This window comes from Nycticebus coucang, chromosome 11 (assembly GCF_027406575.1).
Source record: "Nycticebus coucang isolate mNycCou1 chromosome 11, mNycCou1.pri, whole genome shotgun sequence".
Taxonomy (NCBI): domain Eukaryota; kingdom Metazoa; phylum Chordata; class Mammalia; order Primates; family Lorisidae; genus Nycticebus; species Nycticebus coucang.
In genome coordinates this window covers 83,587,482-83,600,847 of record NC_069790.1, presented here as the reverse complement: position 1 = coordinate 83,600,847, position 13,366 = coordinate 83,587,482, and the positions used below count along the sequence as shown (strand labels likewise).

Sequence of the window (13,366 nt, the reverse complement as noted above, 5' to 3'; positions counted from 1 at the left end):
CCCATACAAGTCAGAATTTTAAAGTCATTATGACTCTAGTTGGCTCTCCTTCAACCAATAGATCCTGTAGTATGTATGATTATCTCATTTTCTGTGATTCCCAACTGTATGCCATCCTGTGTCACCTTATGGTGTTGTTATATACACATATGGGGTTCATATGGCCATATGTCTCATCTTCCCAACTGGGCTGAAATCTTCTTGACATCAGCAGATCCGTAAATACATCTCTGTATCTCCCATGGTGCTTTGTCTCAAATAAGCATCTAGAAAGTTTATAATGATATTCAGGGTCTCTGAATAGTTAGCCCTTCAAAAGAAAAGAAAAACTAGTTTCAAAAAGACATGAGATGCTAGGATATTATTTTGAGGATTACATTGATTGTTGTGATGCTTTTATAGAATTGATGATTACCAGTTATTTATTGCCAATTATCCAAACCACTTTTCAACCAATGAGTATTTAACCTTCCCTTCCTCACCCTCCTAATGAACAGCTATGTCAACTCCCAAATTTATTCTCTTCTTTCTACTGGATGGTCCCTGGTAGAGATGCTGATGGGAGCCAATGGGGAGCACAAATAATTCAGAATGTACGTGATCTACTTTGTCTTTCTTCTTAAATGTCACAAAATTCATTATATCTTTATGCTCATTTTCTTCTCAGATAGAAATGAGCCCTCTGGAAAATGCAATTGAAGTGTTAGAAAATAAGAATCAGCAGCTGAAGACTCTAATTAGTCAGTGTCAGACGAGACAGATGCAGAATATCAATCCCCTGACCATGTGCCTGAATGGAGTTATAGACGCCGCAGTTAACGGTGGAGTTTCCAGGTACCAAGAGGTGAGGATCAGGTATTGCTATTTTGTGATATCATAGAGTTTCTGAATCTTTCTTTAAACTGTGTACCCATATTAGCATGAAAACATAGGGCTACAGTTGACACCGAGTACTTTGTTAAATAGAGCAAACATACAATCATTTGCTTACTCCATTTTTCCAACATATTGGAAATTTTGAAAAAAATGTGTGTATATTTGTGTGTGTCTGTGTTTGCATGAGTAAAAGAATAAGGAGATTGAGATCGTTTAATAAACATTCATCTTAAATAATTTCCCAGATTCATGGACATGGAAAAGTCTAATCTTGTATAGAAGATACTTCAAATGGACTTTCCACTGGACCTCTTAGTTTTGTTTTTTTTTTGTAGAGACAGAGTCTCACTTTATGGCCCTTGGTAGAGTGTCATGGCCTCACACAGCTCACAGCAACCTCCAACTCCTGGGCTTAAGCAATTCTCTTGCCTCAGCCTCCCAAGTAGCTGGGACTACAGGCGCCCGCCACAACGCCCGGCTATGGACCTCTTAGTTTTAAACAGAAAGACATAATATCATGGAAGGTGAAGCCACCATCTCGGTCGCACCGAATTTTAAGGCAATTTATTTTAGGGCAGAATGCCATATAGCCTATGGATTTGGATTTATTCTTTGTTTATTTTACCAAGGGTACTTATTGTACACTTCCTTTAACAGTCCTTTCCTTCTGTTCTCATTCTGACCAACCACCCACGCTAGGAATCATTTCATCTGTCCCTAAACATGGTTTACAGTGGTGTCATTTCTCTAAAGATATCAGGTCTTTAAAAACAATAAGTATGTCTTTCACTTGCCTTGTAGCTCCCCTGAAGTAGACTGACTATTCTTTCTCTTACTAGGCATTCTTTATCAAAGAATATATCTTAACTCACCCTGAAGACGGTGAGAAAATTGCACGATTAAGAGAGCTGATGCTTGAGCAGGTAAGGGAGGCAGAAGCCAATCACCTTCTTTCTTTCCTGCCTGGATATGTGCTCACTTACCAGAGACCCACATGGTTTTCTACATCTGTAGACTTACCAACGCTGGTCATCAAGGGTTATGAATCTCTGTAATGTATCCCAACTTGCTAGTATCTGCTTTTTTCTTCCCACTTGGATGCAAAAATTAACTTTACAATAATCAGACTATGACAGCCTATTGCAGATTGAGTATCCCTTATCCAAAACTTTTGGGACCAGAAGTGTTTTAGATCTCAGATTTTTTGTATTTTAGAATATTTGCACGTACATAATGAGATATCTTGATGATGGGATGCAAATCTAATAAGCGTGAAGGTAATTTCATACAACATTTTAAATAATTTTGTGCATAAAGTTTTGACTGTATTTTGACTATGGCCCTTCTCAGGGGGTCAGGTGTGGAATTTTCCACTTGTGGCATCACGGCCCTGCTCAAAAAGTTTTGGATTTTAGAGCATTTTGGATTTTGGAATTTTGGATTAGGGATGATTGACCTGTATGACAAACAACTTCATGTCATTTTGTAAGCATTCTTTGAATGTTTTCTCCCTAAAGACTAGCTGTCGGCTTAGTACTCACTTTTCATTTAAAATTTTATGCTGGGGGCGGCGCCTGTGGCTCAAGGAGTAGGGCGCTGGTCCCATATGCTGGAGGTGGCGGGTTCAAACCCAGCCCCGGCCAAAAACCACAAAAAAATAAATAAATAAATAAAATTTTTTTTTTTTTTTTTGGCCGGGGCTAGGTTTGAACCTGCCACCTCCGGCATATGGGACCGGCGCCCTACTCCTTGAGCCACAGGCGTCGCCCAAATAAATAAAATTTTATGCTGAGGTTAAGTTTTGGCCTATTCAAAATGTGAGTGCATGAATGAATGATATTGTTACTTACATATTATGATAAGAGAACCCAACTGGCAACATCCTCTGAACAAAAGGGAGGTCACCTAACAGCTAGTGTTTAAAATGGAGAAGACTGAGGGCCCCTACATTTAGGCTCAAGTCCTATATCCCTTCCCCGTCACAGAGGCAGGCCTCTCCCTTAATGGCTCAGCCACACACTCCACTTTCAAAGGTGTCCTTGATATATACTTTGGGGTATTTTTCTCTGTGCAGACGTTCTGGCAGTGGGTAGACATCCTCAGTGGGAGTTGCCACAGCCCTGTCCCTTAGGGAAGGTGCTGGAGGCTGCAGCCCACCAGGGGCAGTCCCGTTTGACCTGAGCTTTCAACGTAGAATCTTCACAAGCTGCAAAGAAAAGATCTTGTGGTGACATGGGGTTTGTTTTCCTCTCAGCTTATAGAATTTATTCTTTTGACCACTTTAGCATGGGGACATTTTTAAAATGTGAAAGACAGACACAACTCAAATCAAAGGAATTATACACTATTGATGGTTGAACAAAGGACGGTGGAATGTTTTATGTTCATCCCTTTCTGGGTCCTCACAGCGGGAGAACTTTTTGCTGTGGTTGGACCTGCTCCCTTGTAGCAGAATAATACGTGAACAAAAATAATATTTTAAAACAGAAACAAGAAATGTAGCAACTGTGATAGAATTCCTGTTCGTTTTTCCCTTCCTCCCTAGAATTCCTGTTCATTTTTCTCTTCCTCCCTGACAGATTTTGAAAATCTGTGGGAGGAAGGGATGAGCATAGAAGAGCCTGGGTGAGGAGAGGAGGGTATTGTGGGAGAGAGGGTGCCATCTGGAAAAGAGATGCTAAGGGGAGGACACCTGACCTCAGACAAGGAGCAGCTCCTGCCACCAAGCCCTGCTTTGTCCTGGGAAGGGCAGGAAGGGCCCAGAGGCATGGCTAGTTAGAAGGCTGTAATTATAGAGCTGAAATACATGGCAAAGAGACTTGGGGTAGCAGGAAAATGAAGTCTTTGAAATCAGACAGACCCACGTTCAAATCCCCATTTATCTTTTACTGCACACGAGACTGTTCTGATAATCAGTTCCATCACCTGTAAAGTGATAACTGATCACGAACTTACCAGGTCAGGTGAGATCCTGAGGATTAGCAATAATGAGAACAAAACGCATAGTACAGTGCTTGGTCTGTAGCAGGCACTTGGTGAGAATGTTGTCATTGATGTGTGCCTTTTCCTTATGTTGTCATTAAGGCGCAAATTCTGGAATTTGGTTTGGCTGTGCATGAGAAGTTTGTACCGCAAGATATGAGACCCCTTCACAAAAAGCTGGTCGACCAGTTCTTTGTAATGAAATCAAGCTTAGGGATACAGGTACGTGCACCAAGTGTCCATGGAGGGGCAGTCTGATCACTGCCATTTGCTGCTTCTTAGAGGGACGAGGAGACATCCAACAGTGACACCTTTTGGTTTTCCTACCAAACTGCACCGTTTTAACAGGAAACTATCAAATATTAAAATCACATTTTTTGCTATCTGCTCTGCTCACCTTTTATGTAAACAAAAAAATGTAAGCAGGGGAAAGCTTAACAATAAAAATATTTCATGCCAGTTGGGATGTGTATCTAGTATACTAAAATATCTCCTGTTTTGCCCATGTCATTGCTGTACTGAAACATTTCCTTTACTGTGTCTCAGGAGTTCTCTGCTTGTATACAAGCCAGTCCAGTCCATTTTCCTAATGGCAGCCCTCGTGTGTGCAGAAACTCAGCACCTGCTTCCATGAGCCCAGATGGTACCAGGGTGATTCCTAGACGCAGGTAAGTCATATTCCAAATTATCTTACAATTTGTCATTCCCACAAGATGATCTGGAATGAGTCTCTCATTCTTTATGGCACAATTTGTCAAATACTCTATTTCTTAATGAAATAATTTACCCATGAGGCAGCTGCAGACATCTGCCGCTGGTAAACAGCACCAGCCTGAGAGCTAAATAAACTGAAACATTTGGTTATATTGAGGCAAACAGGAGACCACAAAATGGGGTGTACTTTCTTCCCCTTCAGTTTTATACCATCCCGCCATATGATAAAGTGCAATTTGGAGACTGAGCTAATGACCTTTTTTTTTTCTTCCCTCCCCACCCTCTCCTACCCAAACAGCCCATTAAGTTACCCAGCTGTCAACCGTTACTCTTCCTCCTCACTGTCCTCACAAGCTTCTGCTGAAGTAAGCAATATTACAGGGCAATCAGAAAGCTCTGATGAAGTCTTTAACATGCAGGTAAAACTTAATGAGCTTTTTGTCTGGTTGTGTTTATTCCTTTTCTGTCTCAATCGTGAGAGTTTCTGTTCATTCTGCGTGCTAATGGACAGACCTATGAGCAAGAACTTGACTCAAGGACAGACCTTGAAACACTCTGACTGCTTTAGTGATCTCTGGAGTCTACAAAGACATTTCTCTCAAACTGCCCCACCGTGCTAAGAAGACATGAGCAAGCAATGGGAACGCTCGGGAGAGCTGGGCGCGGTCAGCTCTGGGACCTGCCCCTGGTGGCCTCTTCAGTCCAGGACTCTGGAAAGCACTTCCATACACTAGCGGCCTCTTAGAACTTCTAAGTGGCATTCTTTTTTCAAGGATTGTACATTTTTTATTTTTTATTTTGATCTCCTATCATCTTTGAGTCTATTTGTCATTTTTTTTTTATTCAGGTTCATCTGAGGCCTTTTTTTTAAGAAGTCATAGTTTGACAATCTGTCATAACATTCTCTCCACTTATGTATTTGTTGGGGAAATTTCCATAATAATGAAAAGGTTTTTTAACATAAAAAAAATGCAGTTCGTAGGGATCTGAGAGCCAGTATAACTCTTGCAACAGAACAGTTTCTTTAGATACTGCTAATATAGCTTTTATGATAGCTTAGTAAGACTAAGCTGAAATTTTCTTCAACACTATCTTTGGAAAGGGGGCACAACACTTATTTCCAAATTCATGCCTTGAACACATTTTTGGAGATAATGAGAGAGCACATTTTATGCTGTTGCGAAGCACTCACCTATTTATGCGCCCTAGGCTGGAAATCATTCCGCTTAGCCTTTATGCAGGGAAAATGCACTGCTGACTGGGGTGAGGTCACAGTATGTAGCTTGAACTAATGGGAATGCCTTCCTTTGGCAGTAATCAAAATCTCAGCGTCTAGATTAATTCAGACAGGCCTCTTTATCTGTCTTAGTAAGGCTTTTCTGTTTCTAAATGACCTTTTGTTCTTTTTCTTTCTTGTTTTTTTTTTTTTGCTAATGTGATTTAAAAAAAAGTTGATTTTCTTTTGAATATGTCGTTGTGCGAAGCCTCTGACCCTGGTATGATAACAGCTCCCTGTGTATTTCCAGCCAAGCCCATCTACCTCAAGCTTGAGTTCTACTCACTCCGCTTCACCTAATGTGACAAGTTCTGCTCCATCGAGTGCCAGAGGTCAGTGCCAGAGTGCAGGGGAGACTGTGGGTACCAGGAACTGTGGCTTTAGTGTCCTGCGGCCACACACTCAGGCTCTCTCCCCCAGACAGGTTCAGTGCTTCCATCACACTGATGGGTCTTCCTCTCCTTCTCTTCCCAGCCTCTCCTTTGTTGTCTGACAAACACAAACATTCCAGAGAAAATGCTTGCCTGTCCCCAAGAGAGAGACCATGCAGTGCCATCTATCCGACCCCCGTGGAGCCTTCCCAGGTACTTATTGTGGGCTGGAGAAAGCAGATGACAAGGCACAGTCTGCACTGGCCTGCTATCTCTGCGGAATCACTACAGCAGTGTCCGACAAGTCCAACCAGGTGGAGAGTATGCCTCTGTTCTCTGCCGATTGTTAGGATTTCTGTAGGAGCCAGATGCTGACAGGGACACATGGGCTGTTGCCTGAGCAGAAAAGCTGAAAGGGAAATGAGAAATTTTACCCTCCTTGAACCGACTCCATATTTCATTGCTGCTGCTTAAACATTAGAAGGGATAGTTGGCTGGAGGAAATGTCCATAGGGGTGTGTGTGTGCACACGTATGCTCATGGGTATGTAGCAGAAATCCGGGGAACTTCTTACATTAGCAGAAGACCCTTGGGGAGAAGCACACTGCTGCCTGTGCTCTTTCCTTTTGCCCACACCCACGTAAGAGAGCTGCATTCGATTCCTTCCTGACGTACTCACTCGTGCGTGACCCATTCCTGTTTGCCTTTGCCATTCTTCTTGAATTCATTAAAGGAAGAGTAGCAGAGTCCTGAGGCTTTCCCTGTCACCTCCTCACAAGAGTAAGGAAACATGGCCCTCGCCCTCCACCTGAACTTGAAGTGATGCCTCTCGGTATGAGTGAAAGTGGGGCCTTGGCGTTGGCCCTTGGGTATTTCAAGGGCTTTGAAGGATAATTTCAAAAGTGAAGATTGGTGTGTAGCCCTGAGTGTGAAAGATTACTTGGGAAAAGTTTAGGAGTAGAGAAAAATGATTATTTCTATTTCAACTGATTTCTCTGGTTTTCTTCACCATCCTGGCAGAAGTCTCTAGCTGCACCTGGCAGTGAATGAGAGCAAGTGGGATTTGGCTTGAATGATTTACTTTCCTGATAATGTGATCTTTCCAAGAGTCCCAGGATATCTCCTCTGCACAATACTGATGTCTCATAGAAACTCAGTGTTCTTTTGGCTGGACCAGCTAACTAGTTCCCTTTGTCATTGATGTTACAAGGAAATTTCCCAGTTTGTTCCATGTGTTCCAGGAGAACATGCTGCCAGCAGGGTAAACTCTGAAAGGCTTCCCTGATTAGCCTCCTGAGTTTTCTGCTTTTGGTAAAATCAGAAGCAGCACGTGTTTTGCCAAAATTTCAATAATATACACTGCTATAGAGCACATCTATTTTTAAGAACTTGGTACTTTTTCTTCCAATACCTTGGTAGGACCATGTAAAACTGGCATTTTTGTAGGTTAAAAATTATAGAATACAGACCATTTCATATGTTTTTTACCTTATGTAGGATTTTTTAAATTATTTTATTTTTTAAAATCAACACATAATGATCATACATATTTATGGGGCATACAGTGACATTTTGACACATAAAATGTATAGTGATCAGATCCATCGTAATTAATCACAAAGATCATTTCACTGAGTTGGGAACATTTCATAATATAGGATTTAAATGTGCAGGGGTTAAAATCCATTCACTCATGGTGTTTTGACCTCTCTCTTTCTCTTCCCTTAATTCTTACTTGACACCATAGCTCACCTGCTATTTAGTATTTATTTTTTATCCTGTATTTTGTTATGAATATTTACCAGTGATTAAAATCTAAAACAAACTTTTCAAATACTGCATTTTCTTTCTCAAAATCTAAGGCTCTTCTCCCTCTTTTTCCTTAAGTATAATTGAATTTTTTGTTCCTAGCCCTATCATACCATATAAAAAGTTTCACTGGGCGGCGCCTGTGGCTCAGTCGGTAAGGCGCCGGCCCCATATACCGAGGGTCACGGGTTCAAACCTGACCCCGGCCAAACTCAACCAAAAAATAGCCAGGCGTTGTGGCGGGCGCCTGTAGTGCCAGCTACTCGGGAGGCTAAGGCAAGAGAATCGCTTAAGCCCAGGAGTTGGAGGTTGCTGTGAGCTGTGTGAAGCCACGGCACTCTACCGAGGGCCATAAAGTGAGACTCTGTCTCTACAAAAAAAAAAAAAAAAGTTTCACTAAGGAGATAATCATCTCATTTACAGGGTTTAATATGTCAGTATGTTGCATCATAAAATTGACTCTTGTACCTTTCCAGAGGATGCTGTTTAATCACATTGGAGATGGGGCCTTGCCACGCAGTGATCCGAATCTCTCCACACCTGAGAAAGGTGGGTATAGAGCCAGCCCCTCTGTCAAGCCTGGCACCTGTGAGGGTTCGTTACGTCCTCATTTTCTCCAGTCTTCCATGTGTCTGTGTGGAAGGCAGTGTTCCAGATTAGGAATGATCAGGACCAGGGGATTATTTATGATCCATTCTTCAAAAATTGTTTTCTTGTAAGACTTAACAGCCGAATCTGAGCAAGTGAGGAACTCCTCCTTTAATGGCTCTTTGTTGTCACTCAGTGAGTCAGGGAGGCAACGTCTGCTCTTCCTGCAACAAAGTTGCCAATTAGGCTTCTTGTTCAGCCTGATGAAAATAGCATTTTCCCAGATTGATGCTGTGGTCCCATCCTTTGTGTCCCTCACAAAGCTTATCCGGCCAGCTCATCTGTTGTATGTGGTGACTCAGATACAGCTCTTCTACAACTAAATACCATTTAAGAATTGCAATCCAGTGCATAATGGAGTGTGCCCTGCCTCAAGGTCACACACAAAAAGAGAACCAGACCCATGCACAGCAGTAAATAGCCAATTAGTATCAGTCTGTGCAACACAGCAAATGGGGAAGAGCAGATTTAATGTGACTTCCTCCACTACAGGAGTGGGGGCTTGCAGCAAAGTCACCCAATCACCGCTCTCAGGGTTAAGCCTCAAAAATAGGAGCAATTCCCCAGGCCAACAAATCAAGAGTCACTAATGAACTGTCCTAGGAAAGTGTACATTAATTGTCCTCGTTACAAACTAGGTTATATTATCCTTTGGATACACTGACACATTAACATTAAAACCTTCCTTGAGAGATGGAAATTTGTGAGGGCTTATCCAAAAGTATTTAAAAACACACATTTAGCTTTAGTGTTACACGTCAAATGTTGACCTTTGTCAGAAATTAGCATGGCCATGTTTTTCTCATCCCGAATTTTAAGAGTGGTGAATCTATCCCATTAGAATTAAACGAAAGTGGTAGAGTGGTAAATTGTTGGAATCCTCGACATGTCCAGCAGATGGCAGTGTCAGCACAGGGAGCGAGCCACTAGGCCTGTAGGACTTGCAAACCTAATTGCACAGCGAATGTTTGTAAACTCTGTGTCCTGCCCTTGTTCCTAACAGGGTTGCTCCATATTACTGCATCTTACTGAAGCATATAGCAGACAGATTGAAAAATAAGAATGATACTTTTGGTATTCTAACTTATTTTTTTTAGGACATGCTTCAGTATAATCCATTGATTTCAGAAAGGAGGTCTTTCCTCATATGGTCAATGAGACCATATGACATGACTGTTCTTTCCCAAGAATTCTTCCAAATAATTGAAATATTGCTATATCATTGCCTTCTCCCTTTTTATGTGCCACTTGTCCAGAAATTTCCAATAAAAACCAAGTCTTAAAATAGTCTTATAACCATGTCTCCCATTTGTTATCCAGAAGAATCTAAACACACTTGTAATTCTTAACAAGTTTCTACACGTCAGTATAGAGATTTGTAGTTCTGTTTGACAACTTGAGAGTAATAATGAGATATGGTTTCACCCAATTAAATGTCAACTATAACTGGTAGATAGCCAGTTCAACAAAGGTTTAGTATTCAATAAGTTTCTTGTTTTGGTGTTTTGTTTTGTTTTGTTTCAGTCCAGCTGATTTTTTTCATTCTGGATAATTCTGACTTTCTTCTAAGATCTCAAGCATTTGAAGGGCAAAGCTGGACTGTGTGTGTTTAGCTGTGTTATTCCCTTCCAGCTGTGAATCCCACTCCTAGCAGCTGGAGCCTGGACAGTGGGAAGGAAGCCAAGAACATGTCGGATAGTGGGAAACTTATCTCTCCCCCTGTCCCTCCAAGACCCACACAGACTGGTGGGTATTTGAAGCATTTGAATAATCACTTTTATAAAATAACTGTTACCTACTACTCCAACTTGTTCTGAATTCCTCAGAGAAAGGTAGGCATTTGGTTTCTGACGTGAAAACCTTAGTTGCTCCTAATTCCTTTCCTATGTCCTTGCTCTTTCCTGAACTTGTTACAGGGGGTGAAACAATGGTCCATTTCTAATAAGCCTCTCTGACAGATGTTGTGGGGTGCTTTCCTCCAAGGTACCATTCTCAGAATTTGGGGAGGTACCCTAATCTTGCTAGGCCACAAGTCTTTTCTCTGTTCCTCACTTCAAACCACCTCGTTCTTGCTAACCTCTGCTAACTCTGCCACTTTCTTCACTCTTACTCATGACAAAGACTGACACCAAGGTTTCAGGTTACCCCGAAATAGGAATTGACTGAGAGCAACTATAATAGGCTTATGGGAAATAACTAACTTGTATCCATAATTATCTGTTGCTTTGAGAAGTCTGTATTCAAGGGCAGTGTTTCTCCAACAGTTGATGCAGGGTACTGTTTCCCCCAAGGTAGTGGTATAAGATGGAAATTCTCAGGCCTAAACACAGACCAATTGAAGCACAATTTCAGTATCTCTGGAATAGGCCCTAGAATCTGTATTTTTATCAAACACTTCAGGTGATCCTTCTGCTCACTAGATTCTAAGAACCACTAAAAATGGATCTTAAGAAGTTTCTTTTATGAATTTATAGCAATAACAGTCCCCCTTTCCTCCTGAACAAGCTATTTGCTTAGTGACCTATACCAAGTTTTTAAGGGAGGCTTGTCCTTTTTTACTTCATGCTTATTCTGGTGATGAGGGGAATCTTTAAGCACTTACCTATGTCTAGAGTAGGTTTGAAGCTTTACAAATATGACTAGCCTAAAAACAAGAGGAAATAAGCAGGGCACAGTGGCTCGTGCCTATAATACTAGCGGTTTGGGAAGCTAAAACGGGAGGATCAGGAGTTTGAGACCAGGAGTTTGAGACCAGCCTGGGCAACAAAGCAAGACCTCTTCTCCTTAAAAAAAAAAAAAAAGAAAGAAAGAAAATTTCTGGGGTGGCGCCTGTGGCTCAGTGAGTGGGGTGCCAACCCCTTATACCGAAAGTGATGGATTCAAACCCAGCCCCAGCCAAACTGCAACAACAACAACAAAAAAGATTATCTAAAAATGAAAATTTCTTTGGGCATGGTGGCATGCTCCTGTAGACCTAGGTACTTGGGAGGCTGAAGCAGGAGGATGGCTTGAGCCCAGGAGTTCAAAGCTGAAGTGAGCTACAACTACAACACTTTACTCTAGCCTGGGCAACAGCATGAGACCTTGTCTCTTAAAGCAGAGAGAGAAAGAGAAAATATGATGATGTTTCTTTCATAGATTTTTCCAGATTGATCATTCATGCTTTATTTGCTGTATTCTAGCATCTCACCCTTCTCTGCCTCTTTTGTAAATAAGTTAAATGCTACTTAATTTGTTCTATACTTGTCAGAGCTAAAAGTCAAGTCACCAATAATTATTTTTTCTTTTTTGGGAGTCTCACTTTGTCACCCTTGGTAGAGTGCTGTGGCGTCATAGCTCACAGCAATCTCAAACTCTTGGGTTCAAACAATTCTCTTCCCTCAGCCTCCCAAGTAACTGAGACAACAGGTGCCCACCACAGCACCCAGCTATTTTTAGAGACATGGTCTCACTCTGGCTCAGGCTGGTCTTGAACTCCTGAGCTCAAGCATTCCACCCACTTCAGCCTCCAAGAGTGCTGGGATTACAGGCATGAGCCACTATGTCCAGCTACCAAAAATTTTTGAAAGGCATGCGAGATCTTTAAACAGAATAAGAAGAAACTTTAAGTTCATTGATCATCTGCATTAGATTGTATTAGAGTTAATACAGGGCATCCCAAGTCACCATACACAGGGGAAAATGGGAAATTGTAACTAAATCTACCTTTATTTACAAAGTATTCATTACAAAATTTTACAAAATACTTACAAAATTCTACACGTCGGCCACCTCTTTCTATACGCATATGAAGTCTTCTCTCCCACTCATGGCAAACACGCTCCAAGATTATCTGTTGTTATGCAGTTTTTCCTATGTTTGGAGACTTTGGAACACCCATATATCAGTGTAACTTTAGAGGACAAGACACATTAGCCAGATTGTTTAAATTTCAGTCACGATGCCCATATATTCAAGCAGTCTCCAGTTTAAACCTGGTGTGTCCTTAAGTTCAGAACTTAAAAGCATCTTTAAGGAACAATAATATTGGTGGTAGTTAGGTTCTACGTCAGTTCAAGCCTTAAGACAAGGGTACTGATGAAACTATTTTAGGTCTTTGGGAAAACTCCTTTCCAGAGAAATCTCTCTGCAAATGTGCTTTGTGTTCTAGGCTGCTGTGGTGGTCAGTGTCAGGGATGCCTAAGTCAAGAGGAAGAACGTCCAAGGAGTAGTAAACTCTAACTTCTGCCACAGTTATGGCAGAAATACAGTTCCTAATCTCTTTCATAATCAGCAACCACGAGTGACAAAATAGGAGAACTAATGCTGGGGTTAGAATGTGACATGTGCTGACAGCCCCAGAATGCAGGAGGGAGGCTGCATACCCCGCAGTGTGAAAGTGAACCATTCTCCCTGATCCCTTAGGACCCAGAACACACAGGTGACCTTACCTTCCCCATGTTACCTGGCAGCGCAGCTGTCCCTTCTGCACTGATTGCTCTCATGGTCTGTCCTCACATCACCATCTGTGGTCACTGTTGTGGAGCTCTGTAACTGTCTGTCTGTCTTCCTTTCAGCCTTTCCATAATTTTCTTATGAATCACAAACCTCCCTCTGACAGCTGGGAGTGTGGCAGCTAATCACAGAGCGACACAGCCTGACGTCACTGACACCTGCCTCTGTGGCATTGGGAACTGTGCCTTTACCCTCT

At 41.8% G+C, this 13,366-nt stretch overlaps 1 protein-coding gene across 4 annotated transcripts in view; it reads left to right on the top strand.

Annotated features, from left to right (window-relative positions):
* Positions 1-13,366, top strand: part of DOCK4 (dedicator of cytokinesis 4) — a 471,167-nt gene that overhangs the window by 450,814 nt on the left and 6,987 nt on the right. For all 4 annotated transcript variants that reach the window (XM_053609306.1, XM_053609304.1, XM_053609303.1 and 1 more), the window contains 9 exons: positions 668-844; positions 1,716-1,799; positions 3,961-4,080; positions 4,405-4,526; positions 4,871-4,991; positions 6,099-6,180; positions 6,323-6,432; positions 8,505-8,577; positions 10,309-10,422. In XM_053609306.1, the coding sequence (XP_053465281.1) occupies positions 668-844; positions 1,716-1,799; positions 3,961-4,080; positions 4,405-4,526; positions 4,871-4,991; positions 6,099-6,180; positions 6,323-6,432; positions 8,505-8,577; positions 10,309-10,422 (1,003 nt within the window). The remainder of the gene's footprint in view (positions 1-667; positions 845-1,715; positions 1,800-3,960; positions 4,081-4,404; positions 4,527-4,870; positions 4,992-6,098; positions 6,181-6,322; positions 6,433-8,504; positions 8,578-10,308; positions 10,423-13,366) is intronic.